The sequence below is a fragment of the Passer domesticus genome, chromosome 28, assembly GCF_036417665.1.
Source record: "Passer domesticus isolate bPasDom1 chromosome 28, bPasDom1.hap1, whole genome shotgun sequence".
Taxonomy (NCBI): Eukaryota; Metazoa; Chordata; class Aves; order Passeriformes; family Passeridae; genus Passer; species Passer domesticus.
Window position 1 is genome coordinate 2,665,412 of NC_087501.1, and position 27,721 is coordinate 2,693,132.

The window sequence follows — 27,721 nt, forward strand, 5'->3', positions numbered from 1 at the left end:
TTTCAAGAGTGATAAACACAGTTTTTACTCAGGCAATGAAACATGGAAAAAAATATATTAGTAATCATTATAATAATCTCATTTGTGTGAGTATAACTCTTACAAATATTTACCTGACATATAAAAGGGAAATTATCATACATATAAAACCGATGGTGATGGCAGTTACACACATGGCTGGAAGCAGAGGGGAAGGAGCCAATGCAGAGGAATTTCCTGCCTGGGGGAGGCCACACTGGAGGGAAGGGGGAGATCAGTAGTCGGGGGTTACTGGTTGGCACTTGGTTACAGACAGATCTGCTGGCAAACACACACTGCAAACAGCAACACAGCAGCAGGGGCAGGGCCCGCCGCTGCCAAAACAGCGTTTAAAGTCTACTGCAAGGAACAGACAAACACAGCCAGCTGTGACAGCACACACAGGGACCTGCCATCCCCTGTGCCAGTCACGGGGACACCACCAGCTCGGCGTGTGCAGCGTCACCTCGAGGTGCAGCCACCCTGCCCGCTGGCAAACACGCCTGCTCTTCGATATCACTGCAGCCATTGTGTATTTATTTATATATAAATGTAGCTATAACCATATTATAGTTAATAAATCATTCCGTAGGAATCTTCTTTGCCCAGGCTGGGGTGCACACGGACGGGCACAGGAGCGGGTGAGGGGAGGTGGCACGGCAGGAGCGGGTGGCACTGGGGACAGGGACAGGAGGGATGGAGGACTGTGCCCCGTGGGTGATCACAGTGCTGACAGCCCACAGGGGAAAGCTGTGACTGCTGTGTGCAGGTCAGGGCGCTGGGGAAGCGGTGAAATCTTGAACTTCTGCAATTATCCATCAGCTCCCAGGGCCAGAGCCGTGCCCCGAGGAGAGACTGACCTCAGAGTGTCACACCTTGAGTGAGAACTGCACATGAGTATCACAGCTCTGAGCAAGGCAGAAGGCTGAGGGCTGCCACAGCCCCACCTGGGACTGCTCCTGCTCCTGGGCTCCAGCAGCACCATGGCAGGGCAGTGCCCCAGCCAGAAACCAGCCTGCCACCAGCTCTGAGAGGTGATGCAATGCTGCTTCCTCAAGAGAAAAAGCCAACTGGCCCAGAAATCTCGGGGTCTCAGGGGTTTGCTTGACCTGCACAGACTCCCCAAGGGGAACAGAAATATCCTTGCTGATCTTATGGTTGAAGCTTTTTCACCAGCTCAGGAGGGGACATGTGGGGAGGTCAAGGGGGTTAAAAAGAAAGGGGCAAAAAGGGTTTTTCTTTTCTGTCAGCTGTGCAAAGGGTGAATATCCAGCACAAGCAACAGGTGCACTGCTTTGGGTGGTGTCAGCCACTGGCTTCTGTGACCAGTGTGTCACTGGGATAACTGGGGGTGTGGAGAACAGGCTGGCAAGCTGTGTGCTGGGGCAGGCTGCTGACACCTTTGCTTAAGTGTAGAATAAACTCTCTATATATTATATAACTAATAAAATATAATCAAGTGTATGGCTCTGGCTTAAACAGGTGTTTGCTCTGCATGCTCGACACAGGGAATTAGAAAATAGAAGGAAAAGAGCTCAATTCTGTTACAAAAAGGTAGCAGCAAAAAGGTTTGTGAAAGTGTTCAGCAGGCTGGGCAGGAAACAGTCCATACTGCAAATATTTCCCTTATTTCACACCTATCCATTCAAGGCAGAGAATCCTCCATCACTGCAGCTACTGCAGTACCCACGAGGCAGCTCAGGGTTCACTTCCTTCCTCCTGCAGCCTCTGAAATGGAGCCCTGATCTCACTGTGGCACAGACACAGCCCTGGCTTTGCACCAGGGACCACGGGGAGGACGGAGCAGAACCAACATCTCCCCTGCTTCCCAAACACCTCTTGGTGCAGAAATCTCCTGCCTCCCCTCACCTGGACTCTCCCCGGGGAGGACTGAAGTTACTGCAGGTTTTGTGACTGATCAGTGCCCTGGGGGGAACAGGTCGTGCCTGACTGGAAGGAGTGAGCAGAGAGCCCAAGTGCCCACAAATGCTCATAAAGTGCACGAATGCAGAGATGTCAGCTCCCTTCCTCCGAGGCTGGCACAGCCAGGGACAGGGAGAGGCTGTGCTGTGCTTCACCCACCAACCAGAGACCAGCCATCCCCGTGCCAGGTGCCCTCCCCAGTGCAAGAGCCAGCAGCTCCACCCCTGCCATCACCCACGACCCAGGGCAGCACCTGCCAGTGGCTGGACCTGTTCTGCTGAGCACGTGAGGACAATCAGTGACAGAGGGGACACAACCAGGAGGCACAGAGCCCAGGGAGGGACACACAGGCCCAGGCTGAGCACAGGATGCCCAGGCTGACTGCAGGGACCCCAGCCCGGAGCTGTGGGAAGCACACGGGGACAGTGAGGGGAGCAGCCCTGCTCAGGAGCCACAGGTCTGGCAGCCAGGGGGGCAGCTGGACACGTGAGCTTTCCTGCAGGGACTCCAGGGTAAGGCAAGGTGCTCAACGTCACGAGAGAAGCAGCCAAGTGCAGAGTGCTGGGCGAGGGGTGCTGAGGCTCAGTCTGACTTTCCCAGTTTCGCTATCAGCTCGTCGCAGATCTTGGTCAGCTCCTCAATCTCCTGGTTCTGGAAGAAAAGCAGATCTTGGGGACCCCTGTGGGTGGCACAGGTGGGGAATAACACCAGGGCCTATCTGCCATCAAGCATGTGTGGGAAAGGGCAGGCAGCTCCTACACGTGCCCCTGCAACAGCTCCTCTGTGCTCCGGGCACTGCGTGGAGCTCTGTGCTCACCCCTCCTCATCCCAGAGATCTGCAGCAAGCCAGCCCCAGCCCACACCTCTGCAAACAGGCACACGTAAGCCAGCAATGCCCATTCTGCCCAAAAAATCCAAACCAACCCCACAAAAGACAAAAAAAAAGACGCAAACAAAATAAATATTCCAAAAACCAAACCCACAAAACACCTTCTGGACCAAGGACACCTCCGGCATCACCAGGATGCTCAGGGCAGCAAGAGGAACTGCTGGCAGGGCTGCAGAGGGCAGGGGCAGCTGGGTTACCTTCTGCTGCAGGGTTCTCTCCAGGGACTCCACCTTCATCTGCTCCTTGCGCAGCCCCGCGTGCAGCGCTGCGCTCTCCGCCTTGGCCTTGGTGCGCACCTGGGCGATCTCCTCGTTGGCTCTGGGGGACACAGGGGGCCAGAGGCCAGCTCAGGGGGCCAGAGGCCAGCTCAGGGGGCCACAGGCCAGCTCAGGGGGCCACAGGCCAGCTCAGGGGGCCAGCAGGAGCCCCACAGTATGTGCAGCAACTGCAGAGCCTGGCTCTGCTCGCCTGGCTACAACAGAGGGGTTTTGCCCCTGGTGGGACTGGATGAAACTGGGTTAATTCAGCTCCTCGAGCCCCTCTGTGAAACTCTGCTCTTTCAGGGCCAAGCTAAACCTGCTCAGCACCCACTTCACTCAGGGTTCCACGTGCTGAGCCCCAGGGCTGTGCAGCCCCCTCGTGTACCACAAACAGGAGCGCTCTCTGAAAGATGGGAACTTGGTAAGTGACCATAAATAGACCCTGAACCTCAGGTTCTCCATTAGAAAGTAAATAAGCAGAGATCAGAGAGTGCATTCAGGGATTTGCTCTGCCGTGCTTAGAGACGCTTGAGCCCGAGGTTGTAAAATGCAGCTTTTCACATCATTCAGCTCCTGCCTTCCAGCCTCTGGAAAGCAAATGAAGCCGCTTCCCTACAAGGTCTTGAAGCACCCAGCAATCTCATGCATGACCTTACTTGTCTAATTTTTCTTCTGCGTGGACTTTCAGGGCCTGGTACCGCTGCTCTTCCTGCTTGACACGGGTTAGATAATCTTGAGCACATTTCTTCAGAGCTTCTTCATTCTGGAAGAGAAAGTACATCCATCTGCACTGGGACTGGGCACAAAGATGAGATGATAGATACTGTTCTGAGTGTAAAAAAAAAAGTTTTTTAAAAAACCCAACTTCTGTTTTATGCTGGAGCCCCTCTTATCCAGCTCAGCAGCATAGAAACATGGAGTGTGACTGCCCAGGAACCCTGTGACCAGGGACCTGAGCTAAGGGAGAAAGGCAAAACCAAAGTAAGGACCTTCTTAAATCCCTCCAGGACGCCCTTCAGGTTTTCATATCTCCTGAACAGATCCGACAGGGATCTCTCCACCGAGTTCAGGTCTGCCAGAGCCTGGTCCTTTTCCATTGTGAGCTGCTGCAGGTTCTTCTGAGATGTCATGTTTGTCCTCTGCTCATCCTCTGGGATGGAGAACAAACACCAAGGACACAGTGACTGAGTGGGGACAGCTGTGGCAGCCAGCTCCCTGCCCCACACACCTGGCCAGGCGACAGCACCTTACCTATCATCTGGGCAATGGTCTTTTCATACTCAGCCACGATTTTCCTTGAAGGAAGAGAAAAAAACAAACAGGTGAGAGGCCACAGATTTTGGGGACATGCACCTCCAGCTGTGCTGGCAGCAATGTGCCCCACGGGAGGACCTGCTGTCCCATGCCCTGTCACCACTGCACCCCCACAGGAGCACGGTCACAGGGCCCAGATGTTGTGGCTGCAACCCAGATGTTGGGGCTGCCCCACCCATCAGCAGTGCTTCAAACCAAAACCTGCCTCTGCCACTGGGGCTGGCACAGCTCGTGGGATTTGATTTCTGCAGCAAAGGAACGAGCAGGACACAGCACCAGCACTGAGAGAACATTGACACAGCACTGAGAGAACATTGACACAGAACCAGAACCGAGAGAACATTGACACAGCACTGAGAGAACATTGAAACAGCACTGAGAGAACATTGACACAGCACCGAGAGAACATTGACACAGAACCAGAACTGAGAGAACATTGACACAGCACTGAGAGAACATTGACACAGAACCAGAACTGAGAGAACATTGACACAGCACTGAGAGAACATTGACACAGAACCAGAACTGAGAGAACATTGACACAGCACTGAGAGAACATTGAAACAGAACCAGAACTGAGAGAACATTGACACAGCACTGAGAGAACATTGACACAGCACTGAGAGAACACTGACACAGCACCAAGAGAACATTGACACAGCACCAGCACTAAAAGAAATCTCTGCCAAGACACCCCACCCTGGTGAGGCTGACCTGTGTCACCCCTCACTCTGTCATCCCTCACGTCCCCTCAGCCCCCTCCTGCCCAGGGACACTCGTACCTCATCTCCAGCACTTCCTGCCGGCTCTCCTCGTATTTCTTCTTCCACTCGTTGGCCTCGATCTCCTTGGTGATTATCTGGGTTGCAGCAGACAAAGGACCCTTGGGATGTGCTCTGAGGGGTTTCCCCTCTCTGTCCCATGCAGGGGATCAGATCCCCCCTCCTGGGCAGGGCAGAGCTGCCCCTGCTGCCCTGGGGTGGGGTCCAGTGAGGGGACAGGGACACGTGGGGCAGCCCAGGGGACAAGGACAAGAGGGGCAGCCCAGGGACATGAGGGGTACCCCAGGGACACGAGGGGCAGCCCATGGGACAGGGACAGGGCTGTTACCTCCTCTCTGATGAGCAAGGGGCAGCCCAGGGGACAGGGACACCTCTGAGGGGCAGCCCCAGGGGAGAGGGACATGAGGGGCAGCCCCAGGGGCCAGGGACATGAGGGGCAGCCCCAGGGACACCAGGGGCAGCCCCAGGGGCCAGGGCCAGGGCCGTTACCTCCTCTCTGATGAGTGTGAGCACCGCTGCCTTCTCGGACTCGCTGAGGCAGATGCCAGCCAGGGGACTCTCGCTCCTGCCCACGCTGGGGCACTTGTCCATGGAGCACAGCCCGGGATTGTCCTGGGGGAATGACCCAGCTGGGATGTCGGGGGGGTTCTTTTCACCCCCTCCATCCCTGTTTTATCAGCATCTGCATTTCCCTTCCTGCACACACAGAGCCCAGAGCCTGCATCTGACACCTGGCAACCCAGGGAGGCAACATCCCAAAAGGGAGACCCACTAAGGGCCCAGTTCAGAAGGAGCAGACCCAGCCCCAAGCACAGATGTGCTCACACCCATCTTCCCTTATCCCACGGTTGGTTTTAACCCCATGGGGTTAAAAATACCCCCAGCCTGGAGGGTCTCTGCTGACTGAGCCACAGGTGGGGGTGGTCTGCAAGGGTCGGGGTTGTCTGTCTCCAGCCTCTCCCATCCGTGGGGACAGCACTGCAGCTGACGTGCTCAAATTGCAGCTGGCAGCTGCAGGGACATTTCCTGGGCCCAAGGAAGCTGTGGGGGGAGCAGACTTCACCCCTCTGCAGAGCAGGGCTCCAAGGGACAGCCCTGCTCACCCCTGGTGCTCCAGGTGAGCTCTGAAATAGGAGATGCTGACACAGAGATCCTGGCACCCTCCTGGTGCCATTCTGGGTGCCCCTACAAGACCAGGGGTGGTTGTACCCCCATTGCCCACTGCCTTCATTGCCCACAGCCCAGCTCCTGTGCCCTGCCTGTGCATCAGTGCCACAGCCACAGGGGCAAACTGGGGGCAAGGCTCAGCCCCAGGTGCTGGCACTGCCCGCCCCTCCTTTCACCACCCAGACAGAAGGCATCTCCCTGAGAAGGGGCTGCCATAAACAGAGAAGTGCTGGGAGGAAGGAGGCAGGAAACAGAGCACTGGAGCACTTCTCCCCTGCCCTCTCCCTCCCCCTGGCACTTCAGCTGCTCAGCTGGGGCTCCCCCAGCCCTTCACAGCTCTGCTGTGGCCGTGGCAGAGGTGGGAGCCACCCCGGGGCAGGTTTGGGGCCAGGCACCCCAGCAGAGAGGAGAATCAGCCCAGTGTGCTTTGGCTGAGCCTCCTGCAGTATCCCCCAGCAGCAGCTGCACACCTGAGCACCTGCAGCACCTCTGGGGTGACAGCAGCCTGCCCAGGCTCTGCTGGGCACCAGAGGAAAGGCTCACTTTGCCCCACGTCCTTGTGGGGCTCAGCACAGCTAAATCTGCCTCGCAGGGGGTGGTTTTGCTGATGGTGCTAAGCTCACTGTCACCTGCTCGTCAGCTCAAGCAGCTTTGGCCGGGGGCTGCTGGGCTGGCACGGGGTGCCCCCGCAGCAGAGAGGCTTTGGGGCTCCTCGGGGCATGCCAGGGCTGTGCTAGCACGGTGGGGCTGCTGCTGGGCTGCCAGGGTCAGCGTGGCTGCAGGGCAGGGCTTCTGCGCCCTTCCCCACCTCTGCTGCCATCCTGAGCATGGCTGAGGATCCCTCTGGGAAGGCAGCAGCACCCAGGGGCCCTCAGAGCACTGGACACTCCACGTGAGACACAATCTATTGTGGCAGCTCCTCATGGTCTCCTGTGCCCTCCCTGTCCTTCAGCCACCCTCTGCAGCCCTGGCTCTGCCCTGCTCCTGCCTGTCCCCAGCATCCCTCCCTCCCTGACTCCCTCCCTCCTTCTTTCCTTCCCTCCCTCCCCACGAGCCCACCCAGGAGGGATCCGTCTCTGCCAGGCTCCTCCAGGCCTGCTGGGAAATCTCTGCTATTTTTATCGAGTCCCTGCGTGGGCTCGTCAAGAATTTTACCTCCCAAAGAAACTCGTTTTCAGAAAGGAGAAAGCGAGAGGCACTCACGGGGAAGATGCCAGGCCCTGCCTTTTCCATCTGCTTGCAGATCTCCTTTTCAAAACCTGCAGACAATGGAACACAACCTTTAATTGATTTGGAAACAGCACCCTGGGCACACACAGGTTTTCTGAGACACAGGAGGGTACCTCTGAGCCTCCCCATGCCCTCCCAAAGAGGGGGAAGGTCTTTGCCCTTGCTGGAATCATTTTGGCTGGAAAAGCTCTCTAAGACCATGGAGTGCCCAGCAGTGCCAAGGTCACCATCAAACCCTGTCCCCAGGTGTCACAACGTGCACCCTGCCAGCCTCGCAGCGCCGCTGCAGTGGAAACCAACACTCCCCTCTGGTGGCAGCTCGGTGTGCCCGTGTCCCCAGGGCTGGGACTGCCACTCCTGAGGGGAGCAAGAGGCTCGGGACGTTCTGCACTGCAGCAGGGTGCTGGGGCAGAGCAGAGCACAGCCCAGGGCAGCCAGCCCCAACAGCCCCCGAAGGACCTGCTCCTAACAGCAGAGGAGATAAAAAACATCTCCCCGTCTGCAAGGAGTGGGACACCCCGATCTGGGGACACCCTGACATGGGGGACACTGTCTCACAGGAGGGACATCCCAATCTAGGGGATACTCTGTCCCACAGGACACCCTGACTCACAAGAGGGACACCCCAATCTGGGACTCTGCATCACAGCAGGGACACCCCAGCCTGGGGACACCCTTCCTCACAGGAGGGACACCCTGACCTGGGGACACTCTGCTTCACAGGACATCCTGACCTGGGGACACCCTGACCTGGGGGACACCCTGCCTCACAAGAGGGACACCCCAACCTGGGGACACTCTGCTTCACAGGAGGGACACCCCAATCTAGGGGGGATACTCTGTCCCACAGGACACACTGAATCACAAGAGGGACACCCCAATCTGGCACTCTGCATCACAGCAGGGACACCCTGACCTGAGGGACACCCTGACCTAGGGGACACCCTGCCTCACAGGAGGGACACCCTGACCTGGGGACATCCTGCCTCACAGGAGGGACACCCTGACCTGGGGGACACCACCCCTGGGGGACACCCTGCCTCACAGGAGGGACACCCCGACCTGCAGGCACGGTGCTGCCTCACGAGGGGTCATTTATGGGCCACACTCACACAACTGCAGGCACGATTCATGTGCTAAGCAGGCAGAGAACAGTGTTTAGAGAGCTCAGCTTGGAGAGGAAGGCTCATGTAACACTGCACACTTCCCACTGCTCCCCTCCATTTATCCCACAGCTCCCATCCCTGCACAGAGCACCGTGCACTGCCCGGCCCTCTGAGACCAGCAGCAATAAATAAACCCTCCAGCCTCTCCCCTGACTGTCAGATTTTCCTCCCCTGAGGACAAAGGACCGTTCTCCATGGAGCTGGCAGCCAGCACAGCCATCGGGAGAAATGATTAATGGGTTCCTGCAGAGGGGAGGCTGCAACCCCCCCCGTGGTGATTTCTCCTGCTTGCACCTTGGACTTGGCTATTGATTAAATGTCATGTTGCCTGGCTTTTAATTATTTTGTAATGGCTTGGTCAGAGAGGCTAATTACGTGGGAAACTGATGGCAGAATTCCACCAGGAGCAATAATTGGGTCTGTGCAGGCATTATTGAGATCTCCATCAGCCACAGCCCTGTGCCAAGCCCTGGCAGCTCTGCTCCAGGCACAGGCTCTAAGCAGGGATCCTGCAGCCCAGGAGCCAGGGCAGGATGCTCTGAGTGCTGGACAATTGCTCTGCTCAGCAGTGAGCACTGCTGTCAGGGGGGCACTGGCAGGGAACCTCGTGCCTGAGCCACATCCCACTGCAACACCATGGGGAGAGTGCTCTGCACCCAAAGTCTAAATAAACACAGCCTGGACCATCGTTTTCCATCCTGGAAACAGTGCAGGAAAGCAATGGGAGGTTCCATTAGAACCTGCAGCAGCCTTTAGCCCTGTCAGTGTGAATAAACTCAGAGGAGGCTGCAGCAGCAGCTCCTTGCCAGAGGCTGCAGAGGCTCCCTGGCTGCAGTCACGGTGCATTCCCAGAGCTGAAGGCCAGCAGGATGCTCCTCACCTGCCTCTGGTCTGTGCTTCCCTGCAGACACGGGCACGTTGGAGCACTCAAAGTACTCCAGGTCATCTTCTGCCTCAGCCTTCTTCTCCAGCCCCGCTGGTTTCTGCGTGGAGGTGGTGGAGGCCAACTTCTCCTCATCAGTGGCCCGGCCATCCCGGTTGGTAATATCTGGGATTTCTGAGATCAACACTCCTTCATCCTGCAGGAGCAAAGCAGGCAGTTAAGCAAGATCTGTGGGGATCAGGTGAGCTGCTGGACACTGCACGGAAAGCTCAAAATCCACAGGCGAGCTGCTCCCCAGCAGCCCTCCTCCCTCCCTGCCCATCAGGAACTGCCCACAGGGAAGATGCCAGCCTGAAGCTCAGCCAGCCCAGCTCTCCCTGTGCCCAGCACCCTGTGCCCAGCCCACAGCTCTGGGGTGAGACCCCACGTACCTGAGCGCTGATGTCCAGGACCAGGGGCTGCGCCTCGTGCTGCTTCACCTTGCAGCCGCTCCTGCAGGAGAGAGGAGCAGCAGCTGAGGGGGGTTCAGGGGCACTGGGGGGGAGGCGGGGTGCGTGCCAGGCAGCCCAAGCAGGGGGAGGCAGCACCAGCATTGCACCCACCGCGTGCCAGCACCCCACTCACCAGTGAGCACCGAGGCAGAGCGAGTTCTGGGAGGAACAGAAGGGACAGGCAAACAAAAGACACGACTACACCCAAGTTGGGTTTGTCTGGGAGGTGTTTATTCCTGAGGAAGGTAAGGAGCAGAGAGAGCAAGGACCCCAAGAGGCTGATGGTGAGAGAGGCACTGAAGGATCTCCCTCGCCCTGCGTGTCCAGCACCACGGCGCCCAGGCTTCGGTGCACGTCGACTTTCTGCAGGAAGAACCACGTCCAGGCTGTCCCATGCCCTCTCCCTGCGGCTGGAAGTTTGTCTGGGACATCTCCACAGCATCCACATCTCCAGGTGAGTCAGGCCAGCACGGCCAGGGCAAGGTGCTGTGCTTGAACAAAGGCTCTGCCTGGAGGAATAGCTGCCCCTCGGGTGGGAAGTTTAGCCCAAGGAGGTCTTGCAGGTGGTCTCCTTGCCCTCCAGTGAGGAGGCTGTCCCTGGAACTTCATCCCACGTTCCTGAAGACCCATCCAGAGGCCACCTGGGCAGGGCTGCAGGCACGGCTGCATCCCCCTGCACCGGGCACCAGCCTGGCACACAGCAGAGCAGGCACAGCCCGAGTGGGAACGTGGGTGGGACAGCACTTCTGCATCTCACACTCCACACTCAGGGATCTCCCAGGCTCCTGGCCACGTCTGACCCCCAGGAGATGCTTGTTGAGCAGGAACAGCTCGTGTGACAGCCACAGCAGGGACCGGGGAGGGATCCCAGCCTCCAGCCACGGCACTCCCCACATTGGCAGGGACACAGGCAAAGGCTCGAGCAGGGCTGCAGCAAGCTGCTGCCAGCTTCAGGGGGCTGCCCCCACCCTCTGCAGCTGTGCAGCCCCCCCAGCCCAGCACAGCAGAGCACGAGGAGCAGCGTGGCACGGCACACGGGTTCCTCTGCCATGCACGCCTGGCTCACACCAAAGAACCAGGACTGCTTTTGTGCCTCGTGCCCTGCCACGAGCAAGTCAAACTCGCCACATCCTCACCCTCCTTTCTGCACCCTGTCCTGTGCCATGGTTTGAGCTTCCCCCCACCAGCACCACGATAACAGCTCTGGATTGCACAAAAGCCTGCTGCCCCTCCATCAGCTGGAGGTTTTGAGCACTTGTCCACCACCAGAAGATGCTGCGAGGACAAGCACAGGCTTGTGTGCCTCTGGTGCAGCCCAGCCCAGCCCAGCCCAGCTGTTCTCCCTCACTCCCAGGCACTCACCAGGCCAGGCCACCCTGGGGACCCCGCCGAGGGCTGCGGGACACAAACCAGACAGCAGAGAGCACAAGTCAAAGGGCAGAAGGAGCCAGCATGCCATGGAGACCAGTGGGGCAGCACACACCCAGAGAGAGGACAAAACCAGCAAAGGAATACAGGAGAGAGTACTTACAACAGAAAACAGAGAAATTTCACTTGCTCAGTAGTCCTGATGCACCAAAGCACGGACAGGGAGAGAGACAGACAGATGGAGAGAAGAAGAGTGTGTGAAAAGACCTGAAGAAGAGTGTGTGAAAAGACCTGGATGTTAACTCTGCCCTCAGAAGCACGGCGAGCTGCCTGGCTCAGTCTTTGGGAAGGCACACACACACACACACACGGGACACTCTGATCCTGCCCTTGCTGCCCACAGCAGCGGGGTGAGATCCAAACACAATCCTCCCTGCCAGGGCAATACCCTGCTGCCTGTGCTGCTCCAAGGTGACAGAGAGAGCAGAGAATTCCCTGCTGCTTCCCCTCCCCACTGGCTCTGCTCACCCACAGCCACACACCAGCTCTTACAAATTTTTTATCTACTCTCTCTAAAGTGTTTCCTGGACAAAAAACATCCAACACAGCCTGATTTTTGCCTGTGAGGTTTTCTCTTTCACTGTTAAAACCCACTATCTAATTTTCTCACTGGAAAATCCGACAGCAGAGTGAGAGACTGCCCGTCCAACCTGTTCTCTTTCTCTGACATAAAACAGGAACTCGGTGGCAGCTCACCAAGAGTCTCAGCTGCATTTGAGCAAGCACACCTGCATCCCTGCACAAGCCCAGCAAACACATCAGCTCCAGCCTCCCCTGCGGGTTCCTCTGACACCACATCCACACCCTGACCCACCAGCTGGACCCCCAAGGGGTTTGCAGAGAGGTGATCCTGCAAGCAGGTGCCAATCCAGCCTTGCCCTGGCACTCAGGACGCTGGCACTGCTCCAGAACACCGCTCCCTCTCCTCCCACCAGTGCCACTGACAGGCACAGGAGGATGAAACTGAGCCACCAGCAGAACCTGAGGTGCTCTGCAGCATCTGGGGCTCGCTCAGGAGGCACCACCAGGGCAGGAGCACCACCAGCACCACCAGCACCATCACCACCATCACCAGAGCAGCTCTGCCTGCCCCTGGGGAGCACAGGGGGGCTGCAGCCCCAGCTCTGACACACTGGCACTCACGTTATCAGGCGTGACTTGGCCTTCTTGGGGGAGTCTCTGCCTTTCAGGGCATCGTCCTGCACCTCCAGCGTGTGAGATTCCAGGATCTCATTCAGGCTGTTGTCTGAGCAGGAGTCGGCGTCGGTGCTGCCGAGCGTCTTGGTGGGCTTGAACGGATCCATGGAGTCAAAGTTACTGGGGTCAAACTGGTAAGAGCCCTTGGGGAGAACTGGAGAATTCTGCAGAGCTGAGCTGCCACTGAGGGAGCCGAGGCCAGGGCTGTCCCAGCCCGTGGGACCCAGCTGGGAGCAGCCCCGGGGGGGCTCTGTGGGACCCCTCTCTGCATCCTCAGCTGCTTTCTTGGGGGACTCTCTGTGTCTCTTCGGGGTCAGCTTGCTGGCTGGGATCCTGCTGCCCCTCCTGGGTGAAGCTGGCTTGGCCTCCACACTCTCTTTAGCCTCCGTACAATCAGCCCCAGGTTTTGGGACCTGCCCTGGGGCCTCCAGAGCCGGGTCCCCCCCCAGCTCCCCGGGATGGGGAAGGCGTTGTGGGGCTGCTGGGGCAGAGCTCTGCAGCTGGCAGACCCCTGCCACGAAGGGGCTGACACTCCTGTCATGCTGCTCAGGCTCAAGCTGGTTCTCCTCTGTGCCTTCATCTGTTTTCCTCCCCGGTGAAGGTGTTTTCCCCTTCCCGAGCTGCTCCTGGCCCAGGGCAGCAGCCCCCAGCTCCACCAGCCCCGTGCCAGGGTCCCCTCCTGGCATGGCCCGCTGCCAGGGGGCCGTGCCCACATGGGGCACGGGGGCTGGCTCCACAGCAGCGTGAGCAGGGTCAGCCTCGCAGCCCAGCCCTGCCAGGGGCTGCATCAGGGGTGAGTTGTTGGGGTCAGCTTCCCCTTTAGCATCCAAACTGGCTTTAGGGGCTCCAGTCTCTGCTTGAGCCTCATCTTTGGGGTGCTTCCCAGGCGAGCTGTCTCTGTGGGTTTCCTCTACCAGCAGGTCACCATGGCCACCTGGCTCTGGAAAGATAAAAGGAGATGGTTAAAGCCTGACCTGCAGTGCACTCCCCTCTAAAGGGCTTCCTTCCCTCCTCACAGCTGCTCCAGGGTTGGATTTTATGGAGGATCCACTGAGTCACAGCTTCCCTCCTGCCACACGACAGGGAGTCACTGCTCGCTTGGGCAGAGTTAAAAATCAGTGAGAAGAGTTCAGGGACACACAGCAGGAGACAACACCACAAAATGTGAAGCAGCAGGCCCCAGGGAGAAGGGGAATGGGAAGGGGGGCTCAGTGAAGGAGCAGAATCTGGCTGCAGGAGGGATCTGGGGGTCACCCAGCGCTGGGGCTGCCCTGCTGGACGTGCACCAGGCAGGAGAAGCTGCCCCACACAAGCTCCTCTCACCTGCAGAAATCCTGCTGCAGTCACAGCAGGCTCTCCACCCTGCTGTCAGGACAAATCCTGATCCATGACTTAATCACCGTTACTCCAATCCTTTCCCCTCAATCCTTTTACTGTTTAATCTTTTCTTTGACATCAGGGGATGGAGAAGATCCTTTATCTACTGGGGCACCCTGAAAGCTGCACCCACCGAGCACCCAGGCTTGTGCTGCAGGTGTGCCAAGGCACAAGAGGAAAACATCTGGTGCTTCTCCTGCCCCTCAACCAGGCTCAGACCCCTGGGGGAAGGCAGACAGGATGCTGGCATGCCCAGCACCCACCAGGGAGCACGTGGAACCTGCAGCCCTCACAGGAACCTTTCTGGGGAGACACAATCAACCACATCCTGCAAGGGCAGAGCAGAACCAGTGCCTTCCCAAGGGCCAAACTGGCTTGAAAACCTGTCTGCCAAGAGCAGCCTGGGTGATGAAGAGGAAATCTGCCTGTCCCTGCCCTGGCACAGAGGTGACAGCTGCACAGGGGTCACCTCGAGCATCCCCCCTGTTTGGCAGGGGGACCCCAACCAGACCCCCATCCAGAAGAGGTTTTTCCTATCACCAGGCATTTGTAACTGGCTCATGTGTGCTGGTAACAGAGCAAGCCACAGGCTGGCAGAGGAACAGGGAATCAGGCAAATATCTGGTCCCAGGACTAATCCAGGACGTGGAGCCAACAATCCTGACTCAGTTGATGGCTCGTGGTTAGCATAATTGATCCCCCAGGATGCTAAAAGCCATGGAAATGAATCATGAGGGTCTGCGTCCTCCCTGAGACTGCAAAAATGCTTCCTCTGACTGCAAAAGAAAGCTCCCTCCAAGTAGACGTTGCCTTGATGCCCCAGAAAATGCACCAGTAAACACAAATCCAGTGGATGAGTACTTGGAGTGCAGCCAGGAAACAGTCTGAGGCAGCGCCTGGCAGGCCTTCCCATCATTAGGAACCAGGAAAACCTCCTTCACAGACCCCAAAGAAAACTTTATTACACTTGCCGTGCTGCTCAGCTGTTTGAAGCCTTCCAGAGACAGCCCTGAACAGAAGAGCAGACTTCAAAGTCAGGGCAAAAGGACTATTGAAGTGCATTTTGCGTTCCCAGCAGAGGGTTTGGCAGCCGCCGCTCTCACAGACATGAGCCCATCCTGGTTTCTAACCCAAGCAATGAGTAATTACTCCTTGAATAACAAGCAGCCAGCACACAAGCTGCCTCTCCATGCCCTGGTGTCTGCAGCGGGGGGAGGAAAGGGGCGTGTGGCCATAGCTCAGAATTGTTTTCCCACAAAAATCAGAGGAAGAACCCACCCAGGTTCTGCAGCTTTGTGATTGCCTCGTTTTCTGCACCCAGGGGTGCTCAGCTCCTCAGCCCCTCCTGCAGCCAGTCTGGGAGCTAAGGAACTGGGATGTACTGGGAGGCAGCAGGCTCAGGTGCTCTCTGATGGCTTTGGAAATCTTTTGCAGCAGAAACATCCCTCCTGCAAGCTCGGGGGGGTTCCCATAGTTCCTCCCCCTCTACATTTCTTCTGCCTCAAACACAGGAGGAACAATTACACAGGATGCAGAAGCAGCGGCTCTTGGGGTGCACAGGAAGAGCCAGACCATGCTCCCAGCCCTGTGACACCTCAGTGCAGCCCTGGCTGCCCCCACGGAGCCCTCCCCAAGCCCTGCACGCTGCCTGCAGCTCTCCCTGCTCCTCCTGGAGCTCTCCCCCAGCCCCAGGCAGTCACGTTGGGAGCAGCCGTGCTGGCTCTGCACGTACTCCCTGCCAGGGAAACCAGCTTGTCCCCCACTCCTGCAGCTGTCCCCCAGCCCTGTCACAGCTCAAATCCTCCTTCTGGGCCAAATCTGTGCTGAACAGCACAGGAGAAGGCGGGCTGGCAGCCAGGGAGCAGCTCTGCCCCTCGGACCAGCCAGGCATCCCAGCAGATCCATACTGCAGCATCCCAGAAAGGTGACCCTGAGGTGACCCTGAGGTGTCCTGTTCCACCCCTGGCACTGCACCCTGCAGTGGTGACAGCTCAGTCCCAGCAGGAGCACGGCACACACAGTGACCCCAGGGTCTGTCCCAAACTCAGCACAGGGAGCAGGATCTCACCCACACCCGCTGCCCTGGCAGTGCTCAGGCTGCAAACCTGCTCCACATCCAGGTGAGTACCTGCAGGGGATGCTACAAAGTGAAAACAGGGATTTTTCTTTTTTACTTTCTAAAGAAAAGCAGGCAGGACAGTCTGGCACCGCAGTAATAGACACGTTGTGCCTCTGCATTATAACTGCTTTGCTTGTCTGAAATTAAACACAAACACCGACTTAAGCAGCTTTCCAACGTGCCATCCCTCCAACGAACCACTTGGCAGTGCTGCCAGGCAAAGGCTCAGAGCCCTTTCCCTGTGCCAGAACAGCCCCTCTGCTCTCCAGCTCAGGGCAGTGCTCTCTGAGTCACACACTTCCCTGCCTCAGCACAGGATATCTGCCCCACACACCCAGCTCAGCCCCACAGCACCAACCACCGCTTTCCGTTTGTGTCTACCAGGCCTTGATCTATTTTTAAATCCATTCTGTAAAGAATTAGCATACCGGCAGAGGGAGGATGCTGCTAAGGCACCGGAAAACACGTGCCCTGCATCAGGGCAACGGCAGCTCCCAGCACTGCTGGCTCCACGTTTGCTGCTTCTGCTCATTTCCTTCTGCCAAATATGCACTGCAGACAGCTCGAGCAAGAGTGGGATGGAAATAGTCCCACCACTGCAGACAGCTCGAGCAAGAGTGGGATGGAAATAGTCCCACCACTGCAGACAGCTCGAGCAAGAGTGGGATGGAAATAGTCCCACCATCCGAGACCACAAGAGGAAATTGAGTGATCCTGAGTGGGCACAAACCCTCACTGCAGCCCCCTCAGGGATGAATTTTTGTCCCCAAGTACAGGGTTTGACACACCAGGTCACCTCTTGGCTGTGAGTGGAGCAGCCAGCCCTGGAGTCACAGCTTCTGTCATTCCTCACCCTGTTTATTCCCCTGCACAGCAGACAGTGCCTGCTCCTGGCTGTCCCTCAAGGCCAGGGGTGCTGTGCCTGCCCGTGGGCACAGCCCTGGCACTGCCCCCACAGAGCCCAGCAGGGCCAGCAGCTGCTCCCTGGCACTGCAGGGAGCAGGGAGCAGCTCCCTGTGCTGCCAAGCAGCCACGACACAGGATTCCCGAGCTGCAGCCAGCCCCCAAGGGTTAACACACGGATTGCACTGGTGCTGTGGCAGCCAGGGTGCCTCTGCACACTGCAAAGCCACCCACAGCCGGGCAAATCCTTTCTCCCCACCATTCCTGACAAAGTGAACAGACACAGACAGGGGCAGGGAGGGGCTGCAGCCAAGTGTGGTGGCACCAGTCTGGCTCTGCCCGCTCTGACATCCCACTCTCTGCCAGGCAGCACAGAAAAACAGCTTTTGCTGGAGATCATGCCCCCGTCTCCAGAACACTGGGAGCTTTGTGTGCAGGAGCAGATAGTCCCTCGCTGCTGAGCAGGAGCTGCTCATCCCAGGACAAGGGGCACAGGGGCACCCCAGAGCCTGAAGCAATGTGCTTCCCTAAGCTGTGCCAGAAATGATCCTCCTACCTGCTAGGAAAGCCTTTATATCTCCCCCCTTTCCCAGGCATTATCCCCAAAGTAAAGATGTTTCTATCATCCTTTCTTAAAAGGATTATTCCAAGAGCTGTGATTACTGGAAGCACGAACAGAGCACTCCCTCCATCACAGCAGACAAACAGGAGTTTTCCACAGGGATGGACGAGCACCCAGATCCACCCCAAAGCACAGCAACACCACAGGAGATGGAGAGCCACAGCACCCTGTGCCTGGGCTTCTGCACAGAAGGACCCACAGAAGGTCTGGGCCGAGCCCACTGCTCTGAAACCAGCCCCACAAAAAGTTCCCAGCTGCTGCTGCACTGAAGGAAAGCACAATGCTGCACATCAGTACCAGGGTCTGAAGGATGAGGGGCAGGGAATGCTCAGGATGGCCTGTCCAGGACTGCCTGACCCACCACAAACTGCCCAGTGCCTTGGAGAGGCTCCTCTCCTGCACCCCGGGGCTCACAAACACCCTGGCACTGCCCAGCCACTGAGAGCATGTGGAAGGGGAGATCTCCTCCCTGCCCTGCCCTGATAACCCTCCGTGGGCTGCTGCAGCAGTGCCAGAGCTCCAAGGCTTCCTCCCAGCAGCACAAAAACAGAGATAAACACCAAGATCAGCCAGGGGCACCAGCACAAACCCCTGAAGAGGAGGGCATGGAGACAGTGGGGAGCTGGAGCTCAGAAGGCCGTGGGCTAATGGGGAGCCACACTCAGGGGAGCAGCAGCAGCGTGGGATGCAGGGATAAACCTGCAGAACAGCTCAGGGAATCCCAGCAAGGGAAACCCCATGCAACTAGAGCAGATCCCCTGCAATTTCTCAAAAACTGAGGTTTAGCAGCATTGAGCTCTTGCATCTTTAACAGCAGCTGCTCAGTGAGGACACATCTAACTCCAAGGAAAAACGGCCTGTGCAATGAAATCCCCAGCACTGACCAGCCTGGGGGACACAGACCTGGCATCCTGCCACTCCTGTGCAGGAGCCAGGGGCGAGGGACACAAGAGAAAGGTCCCAGCAGCAGCCAGGGCAGCCCCCAGGCTGCAGAGGAAGCGTCAGAGGAACGTTTAACTGATAAAGCAATTCAACAGCACCCTGGGATTCCTCCCGGTGAGCCCATCACAGCTCTTTGTGATGGGCAGCGCCCAGCCCAGCCCTGGCATTTGAACTGCCCAGGCCATTAACCACCAAAAGTGCGCCAGGCATTACTCAAAGTCAGAGAATTTGACTCCTGGACCCCACCCTGCCTTCCTGCCGTGGAGCAGAGCACCAAGAGCAGGAGGAGCACGCTGGCTCTTTACCTTGGGTCCCGGCCTCAGGCTCCGGCGATCCCGGTGGCTCGCAGAACTCCTTGAGAGGCGAGCAGCTCGGTGTTTCTGCTTCGGGGGTCTCAAAATTATCAGTGGAGTCCGAGCTGCCGAGGAGGGGGGGAAAAGAGTGAGGAATTACTGCTTTCAAGGCTACCTGTGAAATCCTCCACAGCCTACGCGTCCAGCCAGGCTGCAGGCTGCCCATCCGGGCCGGCCTCTCGCTCCTGTCCAGCGGGACGTGCTGGCAAAAAAGGGAGAGCAGGTGAAACATCATGGCCAGCAGCGCCCCGTGCACCCCAGCCCTGCCGGCGGCCCGGTCGCTCCCGGGCTGAGCACGCAGCACGGCCCTCCGAGGACATGCAGCCCCGCAGCACATCCCGCACGCCGCTCCGGAGCGCAGCATCCTCCGGGCAGCATCTCCCAGCCCCCGGCAGCCAGGCAGCGAGCGAGGGGAGGATGGGGAGAGAGCCGGGGAGGGCGCGCCCGCAGCCCCGCACGGATGCGGGCAGGGAAGGGAAGGGGCCGCGGGTGACTTGCCTGAAGCCGAGGGCCGAGCCCCCCGCCGGCGGCTCCTGCTCCTCCTCCTCCTCATCCTCCTCCTCGGCAGCACCGGCCCCGCCGTCCCCCTCCTCCTCGGGGCTGCCCCCGCCCCGCACCGCCGACCATGTCCAGCGGGCCCACTGCACCGGCGAGAGGATCTGCCAGGCGCTGAACGCCATCGGCCCCGCTGCGCTGCGCTCCCCGCCGGGCTCACTGCGGCCCCATCGCGCCCCGCTCCGCTCCGCTCCGCTCCGCCCGGGCCGCCCCCGCACCGCGCACTGGCGGCGGGGAGCGCCCGCCCCCGGCACCGCCCGCCGGGAGGGACCGGCACCGGCCCCGCAGCCCCTCCCGGCCCGGGGGGTGACAGCCCCCGCTGGTCCAGCTGCCAAATTCGCCGGTTTCTGCCCAAAGGCGGGGCTGGGCACGGCGCTGGCACCCCCGCCTTCCCGCAGGGAGCCCCCCGTGAGAGGGCAGGGAGCGGTGAAACCAGATCCCGGTTTATCCCACATCTGTGCGGCTGCACCTGTGCTGTCACAGAGCCGGCAGGACGCAGATTCTTTCCACTCTGGCGTGCCCGAGAAGACCCCAGGCGGGTGGGGAACTGCCCTGGGGGGAGGCAGCGCCCAGGGACCCTCAGTCTCCCCAGGAAGACTCGGTCCCACCGGGAAGGCTCTCTCCTTCCCAAGGAAGGGGGTTTTCCAGAGCCGAGGAGCCAAACACGGGGAGGGAAACACCTGCCCTTTCCATTTTCCAAGGAAACACCGGCCTCCACAGCCCTGGCTGATGCTATATCCTTCCGTGGCAGCAAGTTTATTTATTTATTAAACCATTGTTGTTTAAAAATAACAGCCAGCAGTTCTCACAGAGATCAGCCTTGCTGGCCTCCCTCGGGAGCTTTCCCTCAGGAACTTCTCCCCTAACGGCGGCTCCCACTCCCAAATTCATCACCTCCCACACGCCTGCTAGAGAGAGGAGATAACATTACTGACACAGCACGGGCAGGAATGCCCAGGGCTCGGCTGCAGATCTGCCACGGGCAGTGGTGCTGCTGGCTCCGGACTTTTGGCAGCTCCCTGGAACCCTGACTGCTTCACCCCGGCGCCAGGGATGGCCTCGGGAATGGCACACAACTGTCCTGCTGTGAAACAATCCTGGCCCGCTGTCGCTGACCTCACCAAGAGCTCACCAAGGCTGAGCCACGGCTTCCCTGTGAATCATCAGCCAGCTCTGGGGGCTGGGAATGCCTCTGCATGGCCAGAGAGGCCCCCGGGCCACAGCAGACCTGTCCATCTGGTCTGGCTGCCTCTGGAAGCTTCAAAGGGCTCGGTACTCACCGTTGAGCATCTCAAATAACCTCCCTGCAGGGATCCTTTCTCCAGGCCTCCCTCTCTTGGTGTCCTTATTAGGTATATGTGTCATTCCTGTGTGCTTTTACTGCCCATCCTCTTGAAAAGAAAATCTCTTACCCCTTTCCACAATACTCTAAGCTTCCCCGAAGGCTTCTCTGGGTGAACCAAAGCTGAGGTGCTGCCAGTTCCCACCACGGGTCCGTGGCAGGAGAGGCAGTGGGCCCCAGGGAACAGCTCAGCCCCTGCACCACGCTGGCCCCACATCCCCAGGGCTTGGGGACAAGGGACCCTGCACCCTCCCCTGCTGCCAGGTTGAGGACACCGAGCAAGAGGGGACTGGCTCTTACTGAAGCTTAGCCAAAAAACCACGAGTCTGAAGCAAAAGCAGAAGCTCAACATCCTGTCGCCCATGGCTGCAGAGCACGGCCCACTTCCCTGAAGAGGCAGAGCTGATTTCTGCAGATGAATTTTACATCAGATCTTCAGCGTGAGCCGCGCTGCAGCAGCACGCTGCAGCCTGACCTCATCCTCCTGCTGCTCCCGCTTCCCCTTCCCGCCTCCCCCTGAACCCAGGGAGCAGCAGCAGTCGAGAGCAGCTGAGGAACTCTTCAGGGACCTCACAGGGGAACGAGAAAATGCAGCAGGAGCAGCAGAGGCACTGGCATGGCAGCAGGGACGAGGCACCTCGGCTGCAGAGGGAAGGAGCTGCGTGTGACAGGCTGACTCCTACAGCTCCTGCTGGATGAGGAAACTGGAGCACATGAGAGCAGGAAATCATCAGGACCTGTCCTTGTGCAGGCTGTGCACACACACGGCATCCAGCGAGGATCCCAATCCCACCCAGCACCCCGGGAAGGAGCCAGCAGGAACAGGATCAGCAGGACTGAGCCAGCTGCCGGCAGAGCTCCTGACTCGCAGGGCCCTGGGGCAGCAAGATAGCAGAGCAGTGCAGGGGCAGAGCCTGCTTCCACCTGCTGCAACCGAGGAGCAATTAAGAAAATGCCTCGAGTGGCATTTTCCAGCTTGGCACCTGACCCAGCCTGGCAGCAGCACCGGCTGCAAATCACCAGCGAGGAGATGACCTGACTTTGTCAGGCACACCGGAGGCTCTGCCTGCCAAACGCCGCTTGGCACAGTCAGCAAACACATCTCTGCAGAGCAGGGAGGGTGCTGACCTGCTCAAAAACACCTGCCAGCAGTTTCCATCCTGGCAGAGAGATGCAGCCCACACAGGCAGCAGCTGCACGGGCTGTCCTTGGCACGGCTGTCCCCTCCCTCTCTGCTGTCACAGGGCTCTCTGTGCCAAGCCCTGCACACACACACGGCTCAGGGACAGGGATGTGCAGCCCACGGATGTCTCTGGCTGTGCTGAGCTGCCTAAAACCCCACCAGGGTTCTCACACTGCCTGCACTTCCCAGGAGGGGAATGCAGCGGCCCCTGCTGCACAGAGGACAGGTGGAACCCCAAATATTTTGGAACTAAAAGAGCCCTGTCATCACGAAAGCTGCAAAAAGAAGCAAAACCTTGCTGAAGCTTTTCATGTTTATCCTTGCAGGAAGCCAGCTGCATCCAGGGATAGCAGCTCTCATCCAGATGGGCCTTCCCCTCACACTGGGGATGAACTTCCTCCTGGCAGTCTGGCAGCAGAGCCTCTGCCTGACCCCAAAAACACAGCGTGCACAACTCCTCTCGGTGTCCCCACACCTCGGTTCCCAGGAAGGGCACAGGGAATAACGCTGAGGAGCAGGAATCACACAGCCACACCTGTGGCGTGTGGAGCTGCAGTGCCCCGGGCCACAGGAAGGCGTGCACCTGGAATTTCCCTTCTCAGCCCTTTCACTAGGCAGGAGAACACCTATTTCTGGCTTCGGAGCTTTTCTGGGCATGACACAGCAGCCAGAACTGACATTTCTAGCTCAGAAGCAGATCTTTTGTGGGGTTTCATTTCTCTTTTCCTCTCCTGCTTCTCTGCTCCTCTGCATTGGGGCCTTTCACTCCCCTGCCAGGACCTGCAGGCAACACCAGGATGGGACACAAGGACAGCAGGGGAAGGTGGCAACAAACCCAGAGATCATCACACAGAAAAAACCACGAATCCATCTTTCACTGCTGTGTAAATCCCCCCACCCACAGCTTGTAATAAGCACCTTATCCACCCAGCACTTATCTCCTGCAGGAGAGGAGGTCCAAGGTGTTTCAGGAGCATTTTTCCGTTGCTGCGTTTTATTCCGACCGATTCTACTGATCAGGGATCAGCATCCCCTGCGGGCGGCAGCATCCGGAGCATCCCGGGCGTTCCCCAGGTACGGGAGCATCCCGGTGTGACAACCCCCGGAGCATGTCCCGGGCTCGGCGGCGGCCCCGGGAGCCCGGCGGGCTCGGGCGGGCGCTGCTCTCGCTAGAGGGCTCCCCAGGATGGGTTTCGAGCGCTGCCGAGCTCTCCGGCCCCGGAGCTCAGGGCTCCTTTTGCTCCTCCCGACCCTGGCACAACCCCAGCCCGGACACCTCTGCGCGGACCGAGCAGAACGACACCCTGGAATTCAAGACAACCTGCTCCCATCTCGGGCTCTGCCATCTGCCCCAGAGCACAGAGGGAGCTGGAATGTCGCAGAGGAGCCCCGGTGTCACCCCCTGCGGCAGCGCTGCCGAGCTCCAAAGCCATACCCAGCGTGGGACAGCGCTGCCGAGCCCCTCAGCTCCCCCGGGACCCTTCCCGGCCCGGGATGTGACAGTTCCCATCGCTGCACATTCCATCAAAGCAGCGCTACAGAAATAGAAATAAAGGACGCAAGTGTCACACACGAGCCTGGACAGCAGCAGCCTGCCCCGGGCTCCAGCTGCCTTTCCCCACCAGACTGCCAGCAAATGGATAAATACAGACATTTGTGGCTGCACTGAAAAGGACCGATGGGATAATGAATGCTCTGCTATTCCTGCGTTTTAAAAATGCCAAGCACAGCTTAATCTCGCTGATGCACTCGTGTGGGTGCGAGCTCATTTGAAAAGGAACAGGCTCCAGCCCCATTTCCACACTGAACACAAGCAGCTGCCTTCATCATGCAGCTTATTGACTCCCCCTTCAGCTCCTTTGCTCCCTTTGCTAAAAATATCTGAGCTATGTGGCAGGAATGCTTTTATCAGGTGCTTGTCAGGCCCCAGATCCCTGAGTTTACTCCAGACTCCTTCATTTTGGGAAATTCAGGCAGCGCCCTAACCCATAACCTGGGCAACCAGCAGGAATGGGGACAGCAAAGAGCGAGGACAACAGCCAGGACAGGGACAGGGACCAGGAACATGACAAAGGGCAGGAGGAACAAAACAAAGTTTGCTCAAGGTGGAGCAAACAGGTGGGAAGGAGAAGGAGCTGAGTCCAACGGGGCAGAAAGAAGCACCTCCAGCCACGCAGGCAACACTGGCACGGCTTTTCCACCTGAAGACACTTCTAATGTCTAGGCAGGAGATGAGTGCAGGAAATAAAGGAAGGACCGAGCAGTAACAAGGGCAGAACACACTTGTTTTCCTTGTCTGAGCCCACTGTTTGCAAACACACAGCCTCACAGGGTCCGCGCTTAAAGAAAACACGTCTGTTCTCAACAGTGTTTTGCTTGATTCGCAGATAAGATATTTCCACTTTTCCTTTTGATCCCAGCAAGCGTCTCCCCTTCCCAAGTGTCTCCTTTTCAGCTCCCAGCGCCCGAGCAGCTGGTGGGGAGCAGCTCCCCCAGGCCAGCCTGGCCTCAGCTCCCCCAGGCCAGCCTGGCCTCAGCTCCCCCAGCCCAGCCCAAGCTCCCGCAGCCTGCAGACCCCCAGCTCAGCTCAGCTCCCCCAGTCTGCAGACCCCCACCAGCTCCCCCAGCCCAGCCCCAACTCCCCCAACCCCAGCTCCCCCAGCCCCCCAGCCTGCAGACCCCCACCACAGCCCGGCCCCAGCTCCCCCAGCCCCAGCTCCCCCAGCCCCCGCAGCCTGCAGACCCCCACAGCCCCCACCTCAGCCCACCCCACACCCGGGGGTCCACAGGCAGCCCAGCTTCCCTCGCGGGCTGAGCTGACACCAGGGATGGGGGGTTCAGGTGGGGAGCGAAGTGCGGCGGGGGAGGAGGACAGAGGGGAAGGGAACTTTCTCCCCGCAAACCCAACCTCGCTCTCCGCTTTGCCGCCTCCGCCGCGGCGAGCCCGCACCGCTCCCACGCGCGGGGGGAACGGGACCCACCGCGGACCGCTGCCCCCCACTCACCGGCGCGGCGGGGCCCGGGGCTCCCGGGGGGCTCGGGGGGCCCGGCTCTGGGCCGCCCCCATGCCCGGCTCGCTGCCGCCTCTCCGCCGGTCCCGGCGCTGCCTCCTCCGCGGGCGGGAGGCAGGGAGGGAGAGCGGGAGGAGGGCGGGGGCTCGGCCGGGCTCGGGGGGGGCTGGGGGCGGTGGGTGCCGCTCGGAGCCCCCCGGACCCTCCCCGGCTGGGGAACCCCTCTGGACCCTCCCCGAGGGGCAGAACCGCGAGCCCAGCAGGAGCCGGGCGGATGCGGGGCTGGCACGGGGCAGGAGTGTGGGAATAATTCATCCACGGAATGGTTTGGGGTGAAAAAAGCCCTGGAAAAAGCTCAACACTGAATAACCCAGCACTGCCCAGGCTGGCGCTGCCCCGTGTCCCCAGGTGTGACATCTACAGGTCTGTTAAATCCCTCCAAAAATGGTGACTGTGCCCGCGCTGGACAACTCTTGCCATGAAGGAATTCTCCCTGTTGCCCAAGCTGAAGCTGCTCATTTAGCAGGTCGTTATTCAGCCACCAGCACAGCCTCTCATACTGCACATTCAACGAGAAATTGGGGTCTGAGCTCCTTGTCCAGGGCACCCGATCTCTGTCAAGAAGCCCTGATAAAGTGCTGGGGAAATTTCTGCCCTGAGAACAGCAGAACAGCCTCTTCCCAAATCGTGCTCTGCAGGGGAAGCCAACGAGCCAGCCCCGATGTCGGGAGCAGCCAGACCCCTCCACGGGAGGAAGATTTAAGGTCGCATTTTAAAGCTCAGAGGTGACCCTGGTAAGGAAACTCCTCGTTGGCGTGCTGATTAAAGTGCCTGAGAATGTATCCATTTCTGACAACATTTCAAGCTTTTTATTTTTGAGAAACTGAAAACTGGAATATTAGTATTTTTTTTTTGCTCCTGTCAGGGTGTTCTGGCTGGAGCTGCAGTGTTTTTTGGCAAGAAAAGTGTCAGTGCCCTTGCAAGCTCTCACCTTGCTAAAAAAAAAATTTAAAAAAAGAAATAAAAACACAAAAAAAAACCCCAACCAAACTTTCCTTGGATGAAAAACTTTCCAGGCTCAACTGCTCTCCTGCCTGTGACGGTGCCCAGCGTGCCCTCAGCCAGGCACACCCACGGGGACCCCTCTGTGTGCAGGGGGGCTCCCACAACACCCCGACCACCCCAGAGCCCCGAGATGCCCCCGGGAGGGGCGAGTGTTACCTGTGCTGCCGGCGAGCCAGGGGAGCAGTCAGGGGCTGTGATTGTCACCAGCTTGGTCACCAGGGCTGGGTCAGGTGACAGCCATGTGGGACGTGGGGCCCTGCCTGCTGCATGAGGCCAGATAATCCCTGGCAGCGCTGCAGGAACTCCCTGCACCCCACTGAGCAGCCCGGGCACTGCTGGCACCTGCCTGCACCACTGGTGCCACCTGCACCACTGGTGCCACCTGCACCACTGGTGCCACCTGTTCTGGGGTGCTGCAGCCACCTGGCACTGCACCACAGCCACGTGGGTGAAGGAAAAGCCATCAGGAAGTGGCTCTGAGCGTGGCACAGGGACAGGTCTGCCCCAAACCCAGCCACAGCCTGGCAGCCCCTTCCCCTCCCCTGCTTTCCCTGGGGAAACTGGCCAGAAGCCCCAGGCCCTGGTGGGTTCTGGCAGCAAGTGCAGAAGGCGAGGAGATGACTTTTGGGTTCTCAGGCCCAAGATGCAGCCCTTGGAGTGGGTTTTGGACTGCTCTGCCTTCCTGCGTGGGTTGTAAAGGCCAAACACTGCCCGTTATGTGCCGTGTGTCACTGTGTGCCTCCTCCCCTTGCAGCCCAGGACACGCTCTGCCTCTGCTTGTCCCTGCTCGGGGAACGGGCAGCAGTGAGCTCTGGCAGTGGATGTGGAGTCCCTGCTTCTGCTCAGGGGGAATGGGCAGGAGTGAGCTCTGGGAGAGGATGTGCAGTCCCTGCCCCTGTACATCTCTGCTCTGGGGGAACAGCCAGCAGTGAGCTCTGGCAATGGATGTGCAGTCCCTGCTTCTGCTCTGGGGGAACAGACAGGAGTGAGCTCTGGCAATGGATGTGCAGTCCCTGCTCTCTTCATCCCTGCTGGGGGAACGGGCAGCAGTGAGCTCTGGGAGAGGATGTGCAGTCCCTGCCCCTGTACATCCCTGCTCTGGGGGAATGGGCAGCAGTGAGCTCTGGAGGTGGATGTGCAGTCCCTGCCTCTGCTCTGCTCATCCCTGCTCTGGGGGAACAGCCAGGAGTGAGCTCTGGGAGAAGATGTTCAGTCCCTGCTCTGCTCAGGGGGAACAGGCAGCAGTGAGCTCTGGGAGTGGATGTGCAATTCCTGCCCCTGTACATCTCTGCTCTGGGGGAACGGGTGGCAGTGAGCTCTGGGAGAGGATGTGCAGGTTGGGGGAATGGGCAGCAGTGAGCTCTGGGAATGGATGTGCAGGTTGGGGGAATGGGCAGCAGTGAGCTCTGGGAATGGATGTGCAGGTTGGGGGAATGGGCAGCAGTGAGCTCTGGGAATGGATGTGCAGTCCCTGCCTCTGTTCTGCTCGTTCCTGCTGGGG

General features: G+C 58.9%; 1 protein-coding gene across 6 annotated transcripts; it reads right to left on the reverse strand.

The window, feature by feature from the left end:
* Positions 1-25,434, reverse strand: TACC1 (transforming acidic coiled-coil containing protein 1). 6 transcript variants are annotated; one of them, XM_064400355.1, is made up of 15 exons: positions 25,150-25,434; positions 19,017-19,129; positions 12,695-13,688; positions 11,655-11,690; positions 11,486-11,518; positions 10,064-10,124; positions 9,630-9,828; positions 7,557-7,612; positions 5,676-5,798; positions 5,187-5,263; positions 4,342-4,385; positions 4,080-4,240; positions 3,747-3,853; positions 3,028-3,148; positions 1-2,592 (listed from the first exon to the last, which is right to left on the reverse strand). In XM_064400355.1, the coding sequence occupies exons 1-15, from the start codon at positions 25,209-25,211 to the stop codon at positions 2,524-2,526; spliced, it is 2,256 nt and encodes a 751-aa protein (XP_064256425.1). In that variant the 5' UTR covers positions 25,212-25,434; the 3' UTR covers positions 1-2,523. The 6 variants fall into 6 exon arrangements, with proteins under 6 accessions (XP_064256425.1, XP_064256422.1, XP_064256426.1 ...); XM_064400352.1 differs by lacking the exon at positions 25,150-25,434 and adding an exon at positions 19,563-19,847; XM_064400356.1 differs by lacking the exon at positions 19,017-19,129 and having other exon boundaries at positions 25,150-25,281.
* Between the last annotated feature and the right edge of the window lie 2,287 nt (positions 25,435-27,721).

Bases quoted from the DNA above. Each gene is read 5' to 3' on its own strand.
- TACC1 (XM_064400352.1), bottom strand. From the start codon at position 19,744: ATGGCGTTCAGCGCCTGGCAGATCCTCTCGCCGGTGCAGTGGGCCCGC. The intron at 11,519-11,654 runs GTAAGTACTCTC...TGTGTCCCGCAG, and splicing joins AAATTTCTCTGTTTTCTGTT to CCCTCGGCGGGGTCCCCAGG. The intron at 10,125-11,485 runs GTGAGTGCCTGG...TCTCTCCTGCAG, and splicing joins CCCCAGGGTGGCCTGGCCTG to GAGCGGCTGCAAGGTGAAGC.